Source organism: Stegodyphus dumicola, chromosome 4, assembly GCF_044657685.1.
Source record: "Stegodyphus dumicola isolate Sdum_Otavi_A_Nest chromosome 4, ASM4465768v1".
Classification (NCBI taxonomy): domain Eukaryota; kingdom Metazoa; phylum Arthropoda; class Arachnida; order Araneae; family Eresidae; genus Stegodyphus; species Stegodyphus dumicola.
Genome location: NC_140771.1, coordinates 240,735,233 through 240,756,846, shown reverse-complemented (window position 1 = coordinate 240,756,846; position 21,614 = coordinate 240,735,233). Strand labels below are relative to the sequence as shown.

General features: G+C 35.8%; 2 protein-coding genes across 4 annotated transcripts in view; one reads left to right on the top strand and one right to left on the bottom strand.

Annotated features, from left to right (window-relative positions):
* The window catches only part of Cad87A (cadherin 87A), a 164,418-nt gene that overhangs the window by 35,604 nt on the left and 107,200 nt on the right, over positions 1 to 21,614 (top strand). For all 3 annotated transcript variants that reach the window (XM_035376800.2, XM_085816133.1, XM_085816134.1), the window contains exons 5-12: positions 2,686 to 2,754; positions 4,858 to 4,947; positions 5,134 to 5,232; positions 7,387 to 7,521; positions 9,749 to 9,862; positions 11,451 to 11,529; positions 15,352 to 15,464; positions 19,541 to 19,741. In XM_035376800.2, the coding sequence (XP_035232691.1) occupies positions 2,686 to 2,754; positions 4,858 to 4,947; positions 5,134 to 5,232; positions 7,387 to 7,521; positions 9,749 to 9,862; positions 11,451 to 11,529; positions 15,352 to 15,464; positions 19,541 to 19,741 (900 nt within the window). The remainder of the gene's footprint in view (positions 1 to 2,685; positions 2,755 to 4,857; positions 4,948 to 5,133; positions 5,233 to 7,386; positions 7,522 to 9,748; positions 9,863 to 11,450; positions 11,530 to 15,351; positions 15,465 to 19,540; positions 19,742 to 21,614) is intronic.
* The window catches only part of LOC118192048 (calpain-9-like), a 390,870-nt gene that overhangs the window by 304,030 nt on the left and 65,226 nt on the right, over positions 1 to 21,614 (bottom strand). The window lies entirely within an intron of this gene.

The following is a 21,614-nucleotide window of genomic DNA, read 5'->3' as shown; positions in this document are numbered from 1 at the left end:
AAAGTTCCGGTAGACATGTAGGAGGGCTGCAACTCGTCGGCCAAACATCTCCCACACGTGCTCTACTGGATTCAAGTCCGGTGAGAATGCTGGCCAGTCTATACGGGAATATGCAGGTGATATACTCCGATTGAAGGCATTCGCCTACGATGTTTGCACGCTGAGGAACAGCGTTGTCATCCATAAATACAAATTGTGCGCCCATGGCGCCCCGAAACAAACGCACAAGTTGTTCCAGAATGACGTTTGATATATTTGGCTTGTCATGGTTCCAATTTGAACATGCAGGTCAGTTCTGGAACCCAGAATAATTCCACCCCAAACGAGCACTCCTGCACCACCGTAATGGTGTCGTTCAATGATGTTTTCTTGGTGGTAACGGGTACCTGGAGCTCTCCATATGAAAGTCCGGCGAGAATCAGACTGCAAGCTAAGCCTGGACTCGTCGGAAAACATCACACAAGCCCACTGTTGCGGTGTCCACAATGCATGCTCTCTACTCCGGGCTAACCGCAGGAGACAGTGAGTTGCAGTAAGTGGAACGCATCTGACGGGTCTTCGAGCATATAGACCAATCTGCCCTAAGTGTCTGTACACGTCTGCCTTGAAATTGTCGTACCAGTGGCTGAAGAGAGCTGACGCGACAGGTCTGAGGCTGTGCTCTGCCTGTTTCTTTTGGCAGTAACTGCCGAATACCGGTCCTCATTCGGCGTTGTAACTCTGGGGCGACCTGTGCTGTAACGTCTACTCACATTACCATCATCTTGGAATCGTTGCCAAAGCCTGGAGATGACACTCTGGGCAATTCCAAGTTCGTCTGATATTTCCAGTTGGGTACGCCCATATTCCAGGCGGCCGGTAATTCTATCACGTAAAAAAATCCTCCAAATGCGTCCTTTGTGTCATAACTATTCGGTTATTGCACTGAAATGCTTATAAAGCCCCTGCGAACAATTTTACTTCTTTGCCTACATTTCTTATATATTACTCTCTTACACTCTCGTCATTGTGACGTACAATCGGTGCCATCTGGTTACTTGCTGAAATTTGCATATGATTCTTGAAGATGTGTGTAGTGATTTTACAGGTGATACATTTATTTTAGAGTTCGATTTCCGCGTGACTCCGAATTATCCTTAATTTATGGACATGAGTGTATATCAATGGTCTTCAAACTGTGAACATCGGAGTTCCATGAGTCATATCCTGGGTTTCCAAAAGTCAAAATAAAAATTCGATATATGTCAATGGCAATGACGTATAATGCTTTCCAAAAGTAAACAGTTTTCTAATGTAATTACATTTACACGATAGCGTTAAAAAGTATGCAACGGAGCACCTTTTTCAGGTGAGAAAATTTCCTAGAAGAGAAAACTAAGTACGGCTGGATAAAAAATCTCGAGTACTACGAATATAAGAAGACTTTCCAATGAAGTATAGGGAACAACATATCGATATATAAAAAGATTCCACATTAAAATCAGAATTTAAGCAAAAGCAGCTCCTAAAGTTTTGGTTGCAGATTCATGCAGAATATTTAAAAGTTTCTAAACACAACTCTACATATTTTATCTTTATTCAGAGCATCAGATTTAAGTGAAAAGTTTGCTCAATATAACTGGCAACAAAAATAAAATAAAGAAAAAAAAATTTCGTTAAAGTTTTCCAAAATATGAAAGAGAAACAAATCTGAAAGCTTTCAGATTTTACATTACGCCCAGAGGAGCGTTTTTTTAACGTTTTGTGTGTTATCTTTATTTATTAAATATCATGTTCTTTGCACTTAAACCATAAAATTCGGTTCAATAGCAATGTCGCAAAATAATTTTAAAATAAGCCTATCTTTAGAATTTCCGATAAACAGTCTCGCGCAATGAATATAAAAAAGTTTTTTTTTTTCCTGTACAGTGTTGCCGTTGCTCGCTTTGAAATCGTTTAGCTTGTTAATCAAAAATTTGTTGAAGTTTTACAAAATATGAAATCGATAATAAAACAAATTTCAAATTTAAATTAGGGCCCATATTCTATGGAAGATTACATTATTCAAATTTTGATGGCTCTATGTACCGTTGTTTATACCGTTGTTTTAGTGCGAGAAAGAGACATACATTCATGCAGATTCTTCATTATTTAATTTCTTTAAATATAATACAAGGCGATAATATTTGGTGGCAACAATTTGAAAAGTGAAGCAACGCTTATCGTGAATCGACGCAAAATGCCAAAACGAAATTAATAGTCCTGGGCAAATTGCCCCTTTGGACTAATAGTATGTTTAATGTATCGCGATGCTATTTTTATTTCACATTTTGTAAAACTTACAACTTTTTTTTTATTAACAAACTATATGATTAAGCGAGCGGTGGCAACACTTTTCGCAAAAAGGCGGATTTTTATCTCCAGCGTGCGAGTCTGTTGCCACTCGGAAAAATGAGTGCGAAAATCAGAGCTTTTGGAGTTTTTAATTAATATCTCGGCTAATTAAATTCGTGCCAAGGTGAGAATGGCTGAAGTTGCTTCCACGAGTTTTGGAATCCGGGAGTGGGGGAGGGTATCTCTCTCGAAACTCAACTCTTCGCCATTCGGTGGAGATGATGTTGCAAACAAACAGGCACACGCGAATGTCTATAATGAAACGTTTTCAACAAAATGCATTTAACATTTGAATATATAATTTATTTGCAGATCAATGACAGTCTGAGATTTCATGTCACTCTCGAAGATATTGTCGGAGGCGGACAAGATAACAATATTGTAAGTAACTAAATAATATTTATTTTATTCATTTGAAGTGAAAATCTCAGCTTGTTGGAAACTTTTTTTTTTTTTTTTTTTTTTTGTTTGCCGTTTAAGGTTGGAAGAAATAATTAACAATTAACTCAAAATTCTCAATTTACAGGGCTTAAATTATTTCAAAATTTTCAAATTATTTCTCTCAAAATTATAGGGAATTAATTTTAACACTGCTTAGTCAAGAATGTTTTGTGTATGCATACATATTGTATGTATGAAAAATTCAAGAATTGCCTTGTTGGTAAAGAGGAGGTTTTTCTCTTAAAATATCTTTTTGAAAGCCACGTTCTGTTTAGAATTGCAGCCAACCTTAAAAAATTAGCGAAAAATAATTCATTACATATTTATTAATTTTTACACTAAACGAAAGTATGTAGAGACATTAGTATATATTTTGGATGCAGGAAAGATGAAAAACAGCAACCGCCTTCGCCGGGAATCGAACCACGGACCTCTGGAATACCGGTCCAGCGTGCAGAATCACTACACCACGAAGGGCGATAGGAAAGCGGAAGGAATACCTTATACACTCCCCTTTTTAAAGGGTGACTAGGGTTTTAGGGGACCTAATCGCCAAATTCTGGGTGTGGAGAATCATCATCCACAACCCTTTTAGTTCGGGCCCCACTGTAGAGACATTAGGTATATTTTTGGATGCAGGAAAGATGAAAAATAGCAACCGCCTTCGCCGGGAATCGAACCACGGACCTCTGGAATACCGGCCCAGCTTGCAGAACCACTACACTACGAAGGACGCTAGGAAAGCGGAAGGAATACCAGCTATCAGTTCTGCAATTACATATGCGAACACATGTCAACAGGAGAAATTCTGCATACTCAGTGATTCTTCATCAAGTCTGGCGGCTATCGCAAGTCAAAACAGCCGGAGTCCTTTGGTATACAGAATTCAGAAACAGCTTTTGACAATGCCTATTTCGCAAAGACCCACTTTAAAAGGGGTTCCCGCTCACACAAGGATTCAAGGCAATGAAGCCGTTGACCAACTGGTCAAGCAAGTAGCCAACAGCACGGATATATTAGAAAGAGCAACTAAACTTCCTTGGTCTCATATTAAGCGAACAACTTTGACATGTCTGCTACAAAATTGGCAAAGTAGATGGACAGAGGCAGAGGTAGGACGAAGGACATTTCGCTTACTGCCAAAAGTTAACATGGAAATAAAGACCCACTGTGCTAGCCTAACACAGTTCTTGACAGGTCATGGACCATTCGCAGTATACCTGAACAGATTCAGACTTAGGGATACTCCTTTCTGCGAATGTGGAGAGGAAGGCGACACGGACCATTATTACTTCCATTGTGTACATACAAGAACCTGGCACTTGAAGAAACCAGCGGACTGTGCCTGGGCAATGTGGACGACTAACACACTCAAAAACAGAATAGCCCTTGATAAAATAGAGAAAATCTCAGGACACTGCCTAAGCAGAAACAACCGTGGATAATATTATAATGTTTCAAATGTTCAGAACTTAAAGCAGATAACCAGAATAACTCTTAGTACCTTGCAGTTATCAATATGTAAAAACTGTTATTAGTATATAATATTCAACCTTGTTACTCTTGAGTCTTCCCCGTCGTGATGGTATATAATTCCGTTTGGTTCATGTCCGTGGTTGGAAGCCATCATAGCGGTGCACTCACTCATTCACCTTATAAGTATTGTTGCGAATTTTGTATATATGTAAATAATTTTAGTGAAGTCATTTTTAAAACTGTTCGCATAGGTTAGAATAATTCGAGGAAATAAGTTTAATGAATGCATATATTTAAAGAGGTCGTACAGGGAAGTCAGATTTCAGTTTTAATATGCACTATTGACACTAATTTTTACTATACATTATGCACCCGTTCATCTGCACTTTTCTTTTTTCTCTCAATTTATATATAAGGCTGTTTATGTATACGTGAAAACAACATGATTAATTTTCAGAATTACATTAATCAAGTGTAAATCATATGTTCATTAAGTAATTATATTTCATTATGAAAATGAAACAATATATTATTATTATAACTTAATAGAAATGTGATGTTCTATAGGTAAGGGTACCCGTGACGGTTATAGTTCTGGATGAAAACGACAACGAACCTCTGTTCCATAACATCCCTTATGAAACAACTGTATTAGAAGTAAGTTCAAGAAAATAGTTTTAGTTTATCATTTTGATCCTTTATGCACGTGTCATGATATCATTTGTTTCATCTTAATTTTCAAGAGATTTAATATTCTGCCAATATCATCTCGGAAAGATATAAAATAAATCTATTTTATTATGAGTTTATGTTCCTTTAGATAAAACTACTTATTCTTTACAGGACACACCTGTTGGTACTACTGTATACGAGAACATCAAAGTTACAGATGCCGATGACGTTGGTGGAGTTTTACAAATACGATGTGATTTCAGTCCCATGGTATGAGATTTTAAGATTGTTTCGAAAGAGCCGATTTAGATATTTATTACAGATACCCGCTAAAATATCTTTTATCGATTGAAACATTCTGAATGCATGAATGTCGTAGGGAAGCTATGCTCCAGTTGTAACAAGTTTTGAAAAGATTTTCATATTTTTAAATATATTTATGATTCTTTGGTTATAACTGCTATTTTTTTATAGCACAACTATCCCTTCATCATATTCCTAAAACAAACATTCGGCAGTTTTGTTGATTTTGACGCAATATTTGACTAAACTAATCGTCTGTTACAATTTGCTCTGTACTGTGGTCAAACTGTAACAGATCTGATGCGAATAATCGACAATGAAGGCGTTTCGACAATCGCGACAATAGAGGCATTTCTACGTTTGTACATATATATAGTGATAAAAGAGGGCTAATCTTTGGAATATGGTAACAGGTAGTTTGGCGACATTTTGGTAAGGCGATAAAGGTTACTAGCTAGGACTTTATCAGTGCACATGGATAAAGTCAAGAGTGTGAGCAATGTCATTTTTGTGCAATTCTGAGATGTTTTTTTAAGTGAAAATAGGTCGACGTGTACATGGATACCGTGTATGTGCAATTCTTAAAAACGCGGCAAGCAGTGGGCGATTCTGCACTTTCTCCTAATTTCGGACCTAATCTTCGTCATGATTAAGCACTTTTGTTCCATAAAAGTTCTAGCATAAGCTTAATTCGGCTAGCAGACTAGTGGGAAAAAATGTTGAGGAAAAAATAACAAAAAAAAAAAAAAAAAAAAAAAAAAAAAAAAAAAAAAAAAACATGCCTTTACTTTGTGAAAACAAAATGGCGTCCATAAAAAAACTAGCAGGTTGCTGTAGCAGGGTTGGCAGCCAAATTTTCGCCAAAAAATCGCCGAGTTACCATAATCCGAAGATTAACCAAAAAAAGTTTTGGTTCAATATAAACCATACTTTTATTTTCTACTCAAAATGCTCAAACTAATTTAGGAAGTTTATACGGCATAATCTTGCTTTATGAACCACAGTTTTGTTTTCTATCAAAAATGCTCAAACAAATTTAGGAAGTTTATAGGACAGGAAATCTTGAATTATGTTCTAAATTGATACAAAATTTAGCGTGTTAATTCAAAGAATTTCCACGTGACTAAAATTTAGCGTGTTTATTCAAAGAATTTCCACGTGATTTAAAAATGTGCAGATTCTTTACAGAATTCCATATTATGGTAAGCTGGTATGCTCCTATTTCATCGCATATCTGAGGAACCTATTATTTGTTATTTTTTCAATCTAATTTTTTAAAAAAATTCTTTGAAAACTAAAATCAAATATGTAAAAAATTTCAATAGATTGTTTATTTCTTAATGTAATTAATCTAAAAATTGGTACCTTTTAGTTCTATTGGGAAATACCCAGCTGCGGTAAGATAGCTTCTGCGCAAAGCGGGGTTAGGGTTGCCAAAAAAAGCAGGGAAACGCAAGGTTGCCCGATCTGTCGCGAAATCGCCCATTTGGCGACAAAACTGGAGATATGTCATAGACAGAGAGAGAACCTTCTAGAACTTATTCTTAGTGGTTTCCCCAAGAATGTTCTCGAAGGTAGGTTAAAGCTATTTATACCGTGCCTGTACGAGTAGTATCTTGAGTTCATAGATTAGCTTGAGAGCAATCGACTGAGTCGGGAGGTGTGCTTTGCCGTCAAGCTGTCTTCATCGTCATAGCCTGAAGGCTGTGCTGATGACTGTTTCAGCGTGTTTATCGTAGATTTCCGGCAACTGTAAACGTGTTTTTGGAAATGTCCTGTTTAATACTGGCGAATAAATTGTGTTTCGATTCTTCATCAAGTGTTATCTTCAATTACTAAAAAACCACTAACCCCTAGAACGCAAAAATTCAACATTTTTGGCAATTTAATTGAGATAATTAAACTAGAATTTAAAATGCGTTCATTTCTCGTCCCAAGTACAAAGGCTGAAAGTAATCATTTGTTGAAATCAAGCAGCTAACTCATTATTTTCTGTGTTATAGCGTGTTGCTGTATATTTTACACACACTGGCTTATTACTTAATATGATATTAGTAATATGATCCTGTAATATAGCTGCTAAACCTCATCTTGGAGCTACAAAATGTTTTCTCCTTTTAGTTTCCGACTGCATGTGATAAATTCTCTGTAGTTAGCCAGTCATCCAGCCCGCAGGCTTCTACAGCATCCATTGTACTACGGAGAAATCTCGACTACGCCGAAAGCAACAGATATCTTGTAAAACTTGTTGCTGATGTAAGTAGAACCAATATTTCAGTTTTATGCTTCAAGTTACTAAGAATAGGCTTCAAGTTACTAAGAATCGGCGAGATTCAACATTTTTCGCGAAGTTAATGCACTTTTCAAAATGGTATCGCACTCTGAAAATGATAGTATGAAGTTTACGAAAGATTAATCAGTCGATAAAATTTAAGAAGCAGGAAGCGTCAAATTAGAATAAAATAAATATAAATTAAAACTTACATTTATTTTTTCCCGCTTGAATAGCAGTCTGTGGCTTGTAAAAGATTGTGATACACTCGTAGAATGCAGAAAAAAATTCTTTCTGAGCTACCTTTCTTTAAACTTTCGACGCCACGTAAATTCGCCGAAGTAGGAATGCAAACAAAAAATAAACAAGTGAATAAAATAAATATAAATAAAATAAAAAATAAAATCTAGAAGCTTGCAGGTTTTATATTATTTAACGTTTTGCATGCTACCGTTACTTATTTATAACCATGTTCTTCGCACTTAAACCACATTAAATTCAATTCAACAGCAATATCAAAAAATATTTAAAAACAGCATATCTTTAGAATTTTCGATACACAGTCTTGCGCACTGGAGATAAAAATGTTATCTTCCGTACAGTGTTGCCGTTGCTCACTTTGAAATCGTTGAGTTTGTTAAGCAAAAATACGTTAAAGTTTTACCACATATGAGAAAGAGGGTCAAACAAATTCGAAATTCGCGCGTCCAGGTGTCCCATGTTCGGGTGGAGGATTACGTTATTAAAAACTTCATGGTTCTAAGTACCGTCATTTTTTTTACAATGCGAGAAACAAACATGCATTCATGTAGATCCTTCATTATTTAATTCTTTAAATATAATACAGTGAGACAATTCTTGGTGGCAACAATTTGAAAAGTGAAACAGACATTTGAAAGTAAAACGAAAAATGCCGTTTCGAAACTAATAGCTCCTTTGGGCTAAAAAAACTCACTCAGGTTAGTGTTCTCTAAACATCTCAAGAAATAAAATTGAAAAAAATAAATATTCAACTAAAATTCACTGCGATTTTGTTTATACGGCGAGACGGGAAACAAACTCGAGGTCTTCAAATGCGACCGAATGAAAATAATAAAAAAAAAAGTTAAATATTTATTTAAATTTCGTTGTCATTTTGTTTTATCCAATAATACAAGAAACATAATTTTTAATGCAAGAGAATGTGCCTCTCCATTATGAGCTCAAAGACACTCGCCTGTGTTAAAAATGTTTTAAAGGTTTCAGATTTTCACAGTCTCTCAAAAAGGTTTGTTAAGTTTTTTTATGCTTTCGCTGAACTGGCAGTCTACCAGTCTACTCTTGCAGTGTACAAAACTCCTTCTTTCCTTCTGCTGCTGCTGCCACCCCTTATTCCGTAAAAATCAACTTTGCGGAAACTCGACAGTGTCTAACTCCATATTATGTCGAGTTTGCGGGGTTCTGCTGTATTAAGCTTTTAATGAATACGACGAATGCAACTTCGCATGGAACCAAGTAGAAATTGAATAACAGTAGAGCTAAGTTTATTGCTTTCAAATCGCTCAGTTTGCTAATCAACGTAGATAATTAATTTTGACAGAAAAATTAAATTAAGTACCTTACGCTTCGCCGAATGACAATACACTGGCGCGGGTAAATAAAAATACTTCCTTTCTGGCAGTGACAACACATTTTTTGAAATCGCGGAGTTTGATGAATAAATTTGAAAGAATTTGTCGAGTGGCAACACATTGCTTTTAAATCCCTGAACTTGTTAATTAAACGTTCACTAACTTCGTCCAGAATATGAAATAAGTTTTAAAAAAATTCCGAAATTCTAAAAAAGTACGCATATTCGAATGAGATATATGTGTGCTCAAAATTTGGTGGCTCTAGGGGTCTCCGTTTTTTGAAGAATGAGAAGAACAAACATACATACATGCAGATTCTTCATTATTTAATAACAGATAAGATAAATTATTTTTTCTTAACTTTTGTTAAATATTCAGATATTGATCATCTTTCCTTTCTTTCTATAAAGATATAGTTTATTTATCTTAGAAAAGAAGAAAAATTAGACAGACGAATTCCTTATTATTTAATAATAATGAAGGATAACTCATTCTTCCTTCTGCCATTCATATGCCTTATTTTTGGTATTCTGCTATTTTGTATATTATAAAAATGTATTTTTCCTGTTAGAGAATTTGATTTTTCCCCCCCTTTCTACAGGATGGACGCCATAATGCTATTGCTACTGTCATCGTCAACGTCGGGGATGTCCAAAACCGACCACCTGTTTTCGTAGGATCTCTGACTGGAATTGTGGACGAAAATGCGCCTGTTGTAAGCATTTAAAAACTGTAAAGTTTATAATAAAATGTGCTGCTTATAGTTGCAGAGTATAGCAACTAAGTAGGTGTCCGTCGAAAACGCGACGCTTTCAGATTTTTTCGAGCGAAAATTCATCGCAAGCGACTGAAAATGATAGCGTTCGAAATGATTGACAGGCGTGAAAACAGGGTCATGCTCATATAAATACGATACGTAAAAAACATCAAATGCGGTCTGGCGAAAGATTCGTTGAGGGGATGTGAAAGAAGTTATATCTGTATTCTGTACCCGTTTTTCTAATGCATATTGTTATCTCGCTTGGCTGACAGAAATATTAGAACGTGCCCACGATATTTTAAAAAACTATCGCTGGAATGGGCCTTAGCACCTTATTTGTGAGAGTGTGACTTCTCGTAGCTCTGTCCCGGTTTTGAGGGAAAATCCCCGGACAGACGGGTCCAAGGGTCTCTCACCCCTCTTCTCCTACCATCAAATCAAATCATTCAATATGCTCACAGTGTATTTTAAGTATTTCAATGCCGGAAATAGCCAACCAGCAGCTAAGCGGTAAAGGTTGCTAAACACTGGTATTTAGATTCGGGTTTCGAATGCCTGCGAACGAGCTACCTATATGGGCGTTTTCGTGGTTTTTGTGGTTATAACGTATATACCAATCAGTTTCCTTTAGAAAATCCTGTATGAAAACATCCCTCTCCTTAGGCAGATAGCCCTCGAGTGCTTTGGCATAGTTAAATAAACCAAACCATGCCGAAAAAACACGATACGCGTACAAACATCCAGCCTTTGAACCATTTGGCGGTATTTGAACCCAGAGCTTGAACTAAGTCAGCTAGCTACGCTAACCGCTGCATCGAATCTAGGAGGCTTTGCCCATCTTAAATCGCCTTCACCAGTGATCGAGGGGTTAGGACCACTGAAAACTAAGAGTTCGATCCGTGCTCTATCCCAGACGAACGGTCTGGCTACAGTGTTTGTTTTCGTGGCTATTCCCATGTAGCTGAATACGAGCCATTTGCCCTTAGAAAGTCCTTATGCAATATTTTAATGAGTATACTAAACAGCGTGTGTTATTTATGTAACTTTGTCTAATTCTATATCATTATCCTCTTACGTTTAAATTAACAACTCCGATGTATAACTCCAGTATTACTTAGAAATAACCTATAGTCAATAAAGCTTTTTATTCTGTAGCTGGTTAGTGTATTGGGGCAATACCTGTTCGATTATGTACTGAAGTTTCGGGTGTACCATGCACCTTTACCTGTTTAGAAAGTCCTTTACAAAGGTGCTGCCCTTCCTTTAGGCAGATAGCTGTCGTGTGCTTTGCCATTTTCAAATAATCTGATCATCTTGAATCAGACATGAGTAAAACAGAGACTGAAAATGTTATTTGAAATTTAACTTTATCTACTTCTAAGGTTTCTAATTTTAGTAAGAATGCATATTGATCAATTACAGCACAAAGGTAAGTTTAAGGAAAATTAAACTACGTGATAAGGCACTATGAATAAACTATGTGCTGTTCATTTTCTCTGAAACTACCTTGTGAAAATAAAATTTGAAAACATATTTTTTGTAGGGGACATTGGTAATGACCCTGAAATCAAGAGATGGTGACGAAGGAGACCCAAGAAATGTCACATACGATTTGGTAACAAGTGAGTATAGCAATAACTGATTTCTAAATCAAATATTTCAATAGAATGTTTTTGAAAAAGCAATTTTCACTTACTTTTGGAGTATATATATTTTTTAATTTTCAGCGTTTGTATATTTTAATTCAAAAAAACCTGACATTTCAAACACCAAGTATTTATCAGAAGTTATTTCTTCTATTTAACCATCTTGCACCAATAAAGTTGCCCAGGATGCATCACAAAGGGGGACTAACGCTATACCTACATAGGTGAGAAATATAACACAATATGTAGCCAAGCCTTAGCGGTGTTCGAATCTTCTTTCCTGGTTTCGGACTAGTAACCCGCCCTCATCTAACCACCAGACAGTTCAGGGCGGATTCAGTATTCCAATAAGAGAACTCTTTTGATGGTATTTCCTTATTTTACTTGGCTTACCAGCGGCTGATTTTACCAATCGCTGAATACTGGTAGTTCGGTCCGCGGTTCGAATCCCGCGAAAAGGCTGGCTCATGGGGAGGTTTGGTGTTTTTCCCCATGTATAAGTTGTATACAAGCCAGTTTCCCTTAGAAAGTGCCTCCTCTTAGGCATACGGGGTGCTGGAGATAAATTTCACAGTTTCGTAAGTAAAAAGAAAATCCGCTTTGTATCTATTAACTTGTATTTGTTTTGTCAATTCATTAGATTGAATTGACAAAACAAATTACAGGCAAAGTAAATTACAATACTATCAACAAGATTCACTCAAAATAACCACAATTAGCATCGATCCCAGCTTCAATCCTGCTTCGAAACCTCGAACAAGTTGATGCTACAGTCTCCCTGGGAAGAGCCTCAAAAACTGTTTTAATTTTATCCATTAACTGGGCTTTTGTATTACTGGAGTTGCGATTGGTGTCTTTTTCAACTGCGCCTCATACCAAATAATCCATGGGGTTAAGGTCTGGGGAGTTTGGAGGCCAAACATTTGGACTGGTGAAGTCGTAGAAATTTTCAAACAACCATTTTTGACTCTTCCCAGAGGTGTGGCAAGGGGCCGAATCCTGCTGCCATACATACGGCCTACCTTTGGCTACCCTTGTTATCCAAGGCTTGACTACAGTGTTTAGCACGTGACAAAGCCCGAATTCCAATGCCAGGGTTCTTCAACATCTGTTCTTGCAGATTTGCGAGGAATTCTGCTGGACGAACGCAATCAGATCGTCTGCTAGGGATCTTTCTTCTTGCTACATCCTCGTAGTCACCATTGCAAGTCTCTAGTTCATGCCTGATTGCTTTTACTGTGTTCAGGGAGCATTGGGCAGCAGTCATAATATCCTTATTTTGATGGCCGGCACGAATCATCATGATGCAAGTTATTCTCTTCCATGATTCAGGTGGCTTCCAGTCATCCATCCTTTCTGACATCTTGTATATGAATGAAGAAGGGTCCAAACTTTTAAATGACGAGTAGTGTGTGTCAATACCTCCAACCTACGGAAAAATATAATCAATTATAAATATGTCAAATTTATCCCAAACACCCTGTATAGCCCTCGAAGCTTTTCCATAATTAAATAACCCAACGAAACCTTATTTTACTGTTCCATCATAAAGGCGTCAAGACTGCCAACCAGTTTATGTTTATTTCTGACACACAGTCCCTGGCTGAAAAAATTTTGCGCTTGCATATTTATGTATGTCATAAAAATATGGCATCAAAAGCATTTGCTCGTACCAAGGAATTTCAACACATTAATTCCACAAGCTAGGATTAAAGATAATGAACGAGCCGTATCGCTTTGCTTTTTATTTCACCATTTAGCAGAGCCGCACATTCCTTCGATATTATGTATATAAACAGTTGATATTTTCGGATCCACAGAATGGAATTTAAGATTCTCAGTGAAGTGAGCACACCCAACTTTTTCCAGTTCTATGTTTTGTAATTTCTCCAACAATCGACAGTCCGTTCTGATCGTGATCCACAATTGTTGCCGTAAGAGTTGCTATCTCATCCTAACAAGAAAGCTGGCACCACTTGACTGCGAGATCCGCACTATGGCCACCCCGGTTACAGCCAAAAACATCGCGGCAAAAACATCGCGGACGAAAACTTCGGAGAGAAAACAACGCAAGGCGAAAACGTCGTGCTACAAAACATCGTGCGATAAAACATCGCAAAGAGAAAACATCGCAGTTCTAAAACATCGTGGTACAAAAACATCGCTGTCGAAAATAAAGCGGCTCAAAAACTTCGCAGTTTAAAAACATCGTCGTCGAAAATATCGTGGTAAAAAATAAAGTATCTACAAATCATCGCATGACGATAACATCGCAGACATGCTTTTTTCAGGCTTTAATAACTGTAAATGGATATTCCCATAATGATTTGTGAGCGCAAGATGTAAAGAAGGATAATTTTTACTTTCACATTTTTTTATTAACTAATAAATTTTTGCTGAAAAAGTAAGAAGGAAACTTAAGCATAGAAAATTAAATGCAACTTATAGATTATACTTTTTATGAAAAGTTACAAGTAAAAACTTTATAAAAAAATTATTTATTAATGGTCTTTGTTAGTTAACTATGTCGGTTTAAAATTCTATTAAGTGCTATAAGTTGCATTAATTTTCTATGCTTAAGTTTCCTTCTTATTTTCTCAGCAAAAATTTATTAGTTAATATAAAATATGAAAAATAAATTATCGTTCTTTCCATCTTACGCTCACAAATTATTATGGAAGTATCCATTTACAGTTATTAAAGCCTGAAAAAAAGCATGTCTGCGATGTTATCGTCATGCGATGATTTGTAGATACTTTATTTTTTAACACGATATTTTCGACGACGATGTTTTTAAACTGCGAAGTTTTTGAACCGCTTTATTTTCGACAGCGTTGCGTTGTTTTCTCTGTGACGTATTCGTTCGCGATGTTTTCGGCTGTAACCGAATAGACACGGATGGTTGGCGATGTTATCGGCGGACACCGGCCACCCCTGTTACAGAGTTTCATTTTGTGGACATTTCGCGTATTCGAAAGGGAGGAAAAATGCATCCGTTTTTAAAGAATCTTATAGTAGTTTCCTCAGTCTTCGATAAATAAAAAAATTTACATTTAAAAACAAAACAAAAATACATTAGCACGTATCCTACTTAAGCTCTTCTTCTTGTGGTATAAAAATATTTTAAAATAAATATATTCAGTTCGTTCTTTTCGAGCAACAACCAAATTCGTAAATGCTCTTTTGTTGCCAAATCAAGAAACAATAACTTTTGACACTTCAGATATACGTATGACATAATGATTTAAATTTAACGCAATATAACAACTTTTTCTCAATATTAATAAAAGAATTAGTGTGGCAATAACATAGCGCGTCAGTTATCTTAACCTGAAACAAAAAAAGTTGCCAAAAGCAGCTATTTATTTAAAATGCTGACACTAACGAACAATATTCGACATACAATGACGGCACATGCAATCGCGTGCTTTCTTCAGCGTCAAAATATGACCTTGATTTTCCTCTTCAGCAGGCGATATTGCGAAAATTAACATTTTCAGAGTTTTTAATTAATATTTTGGCTGAATAAAATCCTACAAAGATGAGAATGGTCGAAATGGCTTCCCACAAATTTTTGGAATCCTGGGGTGCCTCTCTCGAAACTCAACACCCCGCCGTTACGGAGAAGATGGTGTCACAAATAAAAAACAAAGAAACAAACAGACAGCAGTGTCACAGATTTTAATAGTATTGGTATCTCATACAACTACCTAATCGTATAATTTTATAAATTGAATGAATGATAATACTGACTTTTTTTTTTTTTTTTTTTTTTTTTTTTTTTTTTTTACGAAATAGATCCTGAAGAATTTTTCAGCATCCACCCTATCACCGGTGAATTGAGAACTGCAAAACTTCTAGACAAGGAAATTTTCCCATCCTCCAATGGTGTTATCAACGTAGGCGTTAAGGTAAGTTCTAAAATCCTTTTTCTTAGTTAAAAAAAAACACAGAACTCAAGAAAGTTGATGAGAAAATAATGTGCTCTATTCAACAGTTCTTAAATTTGTGTTGAAAGAATAAGCAACAACAAGTATTAAAATTAAATGCAATTTTTGTAAATATACTAAAAAGTAACCGTACTTAAGAAAAGGAGTATAGCGAGAGTTGAGAAATGGGCGAAATTATATCTATTTTTAAATTTTAATAAATTTAGTTGTAACAGATCAAATCACAAACTTTTCGATTTTCTCCCCGCCTTTCTTTGTCTTTTAGATATATATGTTACTCAAAAGTTAGTATTATTCCATTTTAGCATAGCTTTACTTTTAAAACTTTAAGTAAACAATGCAGATTTAAATTTGCAAAATTTATACATTTTTACAGTTTATTTATATTCCAATAAATAAAAGCAAAACTTGAAGATATTAGATTTGGGTATGACAAATTCAATACATGTAGTGAAATCGATTACATTGTAAGTTGCACCACATATAATATAATATGAATAATGGAATAAGATATAATGTAATATGATATAATATAATACAATGTAATATTATATAATATTGTTGCGTGCGTACGGGTTCGTAATAAATTGAATGCAAAAGTCCAATAACAGATTAATAAAAATTTACTTTTATCAAAAGAAATATTTTAGAACTCTGGAATTTTCCACAGAAATATTCGTGCAAGTATCACACAGTATAATCAGTAGTTACACTTCAAACTACTAAGAACGTTAAATACAACGAAATGAAAAGCGCATCTAAAGAAAAAGCTAACTTGGATATCTCAGTTCACGTGAAACTAACAAATCTCAACAACATTAACAAAGCAACTAAAAGCAGATGCTCTCTTGTCGGCCTTAAATAGTTTTCAACCGGGCGCGAGATATTTGTAATACTTGCTGCTTCTGTAAATTACTGGAAAGAAATAACAATGTTGTATTATGGTTACAGCTAACATAGCGGTCAATTAAATTTATTCAATTTCAATAAAAATTACCGAGATACCCTTTTACTCGGTTACAGCCGAAAACATCGCAGATGAAAACGTCGCAGGAAAAACAACGCAAGGCGAAAACGTCGTGCTACATAACATCGAGGGAGAAAACATCGCAAAGAGAAAACATCGCAGTTCTAAAACATCGTAGTAAGAAACATCGTCGTCGAAAATAAAGCGGTTCAAAAACATCGCAGTTTAAAAACATCGTCGTCGAAAATATCGTGGTAAAAAATAAAGTATCTACAAATCATCGCATGACGATAACATCCCAGACATGCTTTTTTCAGGTTTTAATAATTGTAAATGGATATTCCCATAACGATTTGTGAGCGCAAGGTGTAAAGAAGGATAAATTTTACTTTCACATATTTTATTAACTAATAAATTTTTGCTGAAAACGTAAGAAGGAAACTTAAGCATAGAAAATTAAATGTAACCTATAGATTATACTTTTCATGAAATATTACCAGTAAAAACTTTATAAAAATGATTTATTAATGGCCTTTGTTAGTTAACTATGTCGGTTTAAAATTCTATTAAGTGCTATAAGTTGCATTAATTTTTTATGCTTAAGTTTCCTTTTTATTTTCTCAGCAAAAATTTATTAATTAATAAAAAAATATGAAAGTAAAAATTATCCTTCTTTCCATCTTGCGCTCACAAATCATTATGGGAATATCCATTTACACTTATTAACGCATGCCTGAAAAAAGCATGTCTGCGATGTTATCGTCATGCGATGATTTGTAGATATTTTATTTTTTATCACGATATTTTCGACGACGATGTTTTTAAACTGCGATGTTTTTGAACCGCTTTATTTTCGACGACGATGTTTTGTACCACGATGTTTTAGAACTGCGATGTTTTCTCTTTGCGATGTTTTCTCCCACGATGTTTTGTAGCACCACCTTTTCGCCTTGCGTTGTTTTCTCCGCGACATTTTCGTCTGCGATGTTTTTGCCGCGATGTTTTCGGCTGTAACCAAATACAAGTGCCCCTGTATTCTTGCTTTTCCAGCAAAGATTTCTCTTAAAATTTGTCTCGCGCTACATTACATAGAAAAATACAACAATTTTACGTATAATTCTACTAAAATTATCTGTCTAAGTACAAAATTCGTAAAGATATAATATAATATATAATGTAATACAATGTAATAAAGTTACGTAATATAACAGAATATAATAATGCAAGGTAATGTAATGTGATATAATATAATGTAGTATAAACCAGACACAGCGGCGAGTATGAGAACCTCGCACTGTGGTGATACAATGATCACATTTTCACAAGTGATCATGATCCTACTTCTTCCTTTACCTCCAAGTATCACTTAGCGTACCCTCTGGGGTATGCGTATTCCACTTTGGATACCACTAACGTAGACGACAGACAGAAGTTTAGACATAGTAAAGTAGAATATAAACTATTGCTTCTACTCACAAAATTATAACAAGATTTCTATACCGTGCCCTCAAAAATCCTTACCAGTCTTTACTTTCGCAACCTTTGGTAGCAGAGCTATACTTCTAAATTCCAAAATATGTTAAAATTTCATAAAAAATCATGCTATGGCATTTTAAAATTTTTAAAAATCAGTTTTGTGTTTAAAAAAAATTAAAATTAAAAAATTCAGTTTTGTGTAAATTGCGAAATCTATTTTTTTATATGGTTCACGATCCCTATACTTAGAAATAATTATAAAGAATAAAACACAAGAGTATCAAATTGAATATGAAAATCAAAATTCGCAAATTTCGAAACTAAACGTCTCGGCCAACTTTTGTCGTACAAGAGTTAAACTTTTTGTGTTTTATTTTATACAATCAGTGCACAGATTTATGCATATAAGTAGAAGGAACGTGTAAAAAGTTAGATTTAGTAATTTTTACTAAACAGTTTTTTTTTAAACTTTCAAAATGTCAGAACATTGAATACAACATGTTCAAAATATACATGTTCAAAAAGTTCCCAGACTGGATTAATGAAAACTACAGAAAACTTAAAGTGATGGCTTTTATGCTTCAGGTGTTCTATATAGTCTACCCGCACTTAAATACAATGTACAGAGCGTTCTTTCAACCATATGAAACTGTCAGTAAAGTTCTGGTTTGGAATATCATTCAACATGCGTGTCATTGTGGCTTGAACGTCAATTATGACGCGATAGCTTTGATCCTTCGTCTGAAGTTGATTTTTGAAAACAAAACAAAACAAAACAAAACAAAACAAAAAAATCTTTCGGTTCCAAATCGGGTGAATATGGTGGTTGGTTAACATTTTTTCACTTCAAATAACAGTATCTAAAATTTCATTTCGATTGGTTCAGCCAATAGGGTTTAATGTATCGGGAAAGTATTTTTATGACCGTTCTTCATAACAAGTAATATTTGCAAAAACTTGCCCTACGATTAATGTATGCAAAAATAAAGGCTTGGTAAGGATTTCTGCTGGCATGGTATATATTATTATTATTATTATTATTACAGAATGTCTACTAAATAAATATTCTTCGCAAATTGTTGGTTTGTCATCGCCCAAAAATAATTAGATTGAGTTTGCGCCAAAATGTTGAGATTATCCTGATAGTTTAGTATCGGAATTGAATTTCTAAACCCTTGATTATCACCGTGCAAAAAAGACATCTTTATATCACGCCAAGTATCATCTTTTCATTAGTAATTTACTACGCTTGCATTGTTGTATATAAATCTGTACTCTTCTTAATTCTTTGCTCTTAGTATGTTATAAATTATATAATTTCAACGATGAATGAACGAAGTAATATATCATTAAAGATGTTATGAAAATATTGTGAATAATTATCGGTAGATTATTAAGATTATGAAAATACAGTCATAAAATGCGACATAAAGTCATAGATATCATAAATTTATTTCAGTTTGAAGCTTTCCTCGACCATTCTGTATTAATCATTTACAATAAACTTATAGTTTGATATCCACGTGTTTAAATATAGTATAATGAGCATTTCAGATAAGTTTAATCCAATATTATTAATTTTTTGTATAAACAGGCGACAGAAGTTTTGCCTAATGGTGCTCTAGCTGTCGGTACGGAAGCTTGGACAGTGGCTGCCTTGACTATTACAATCCGTGATGTGAACGACGAACCGCCTACTTTCAATAAAATCAGTTACACTGTCAATGTGAACGAGAATGTAGCCAATGGAACTCCTTTACCTAACCTGGACATGTTTGTGCAAGATACAGATAGTGTAAGTTGAATTTTCTTTATTATTAGCTTTTATTTATAAAATTGTTTTAACAGCATTTTATGAATAAAGTTTTTCTATGCCGTATACCAACTTATACACTGGTCTGCAAAAATTAAGGACGAGACGGTTTTTTCAATATAACTTTGTACAAAAGCTTTCCAAATCAACACATTTAATACCGTAAGATCCCCAATATGTAAGGACATGAGTAATGTAAGCAACACTTACTAAAAGAGAAATCAAAGAGATAAAAAGAAGCTTTATTGAAAAAGTAGCATGGAGCGCAATGCGACTGAAGGCCGAAACATCCCTGTGATGGGTGTCCAGCAAGAAACATCCGGTTTTTAATAGGGGATATGATCTCCCCTGACTGCTAGGCATGTTTCACAGCGTCTGCCCATGCTGAGAAAGAGGGTGTCAATGAGTTGTTGAGGCATTGCTGCCCATTCGTCTTGCAGCGCCAATCGAAGCTCCGGAATCGTTACTGGTGGTAAGGTACGAGCTGCCAAGCGTCTGCCTAGAAAATCCCATACGTGCTCGATGGGATTGAGATCCGGAGATCGTGCCGGCCAATCCATACGTTCAATATCCTCACTTTCTAAGAGCTGTTCGGCAGCTACTGTGCGATGACACGGTGCATTGTCGTCCATGAAAAGGAACTGCGGACCCATAGTGCCTCTAAAAAGACGCACATATGAAAGAAGAATCTCGTTACAATAACGGGTCCCGATGACTGAACCTGCGTCGAAGATGTGAAGGTCTCTACGACTACCAAACATGATGCTTCCCCAAACGAGAACACCGCCAGCTCCATACCTGTCCCTTTCAATGATGTTCGAGGGATGATTGCGGCTTCCCCGCTCTCTCCAGATGAGTATGCGATGAGAATCGCTACTCAGACTGAATCTGCTCTCATCTGTAAAGAGTACTCGTCCCCATTCATTGTCTCTCCAATTCCGGTGTTCTCGGCACCACAGAGAACGCCTTCTCCGATGGGCAGGCGTTATAGGTACACACCGTACAGGGCGTCGTGCAAACAGACCACCACCGTGCAGTCTTCTGGCCACGGTAAAACGCGATATCGGTCGTCCAGTCGCCTGTGTCGTGTGTCTAGCGATTTCTCCCGCTGTCTGCCGCCTGTTTCTTCTGGCCTGTAAGGCAATATACCGGTCATCTGCGGGTGTGATTCCTCGTGGACGACCACTACTAAACCCCCGAATAGCTGTTCCTGTAGTTTGAAATTGTCTCCAAAGTCGTGAAACGATGCTGTGAGCAATTCCGAACTCTGCAGCCACACTTGTCACACTGCGGCCTTCCTCCAACTTCCCAATGATTCGACCTCGGGTAAAAGCATCCAGATGTCGTCTAACAGATTGATTATTCGCCATTTCTCGCTGAGGCAGCAACTCGGTGTGATTTTAACTGCTATACGGCGTGCAATCTCTTTGCCAAAAATACTGATCTTACACCGACAACATGCTTTATACTACTCAGACACTCCCCCATTACGTCTACCTGCATATCTGCGCATGTGCTACCGTACATCACCTTACTTAATCTCCTGACTGGTCTTTCTGTCCGCTCTGCCTCTTCGTTCAGCTGATATGCTAATTTTTCGACTTTGTCCTTAATTTTTGCACACCAGTGTAGATAACTGAAGTTAAATGGAAAGAATTAAATGGTTTTAAAATCATTGAAAGTGTTTTAAGGGAATTATTAAGGTCACGAAAAAATGATTACAAAGCGTAACTTTTTCTCTAAAGAATTTTATAACATTCTAAATTCTGAAATTATTTTGCTCCTAAAATCTGAAGTACATGACACTTAACTTAGAATTGTAGGTTCTTAGTTACCCTTACATTGAAATCCCGTT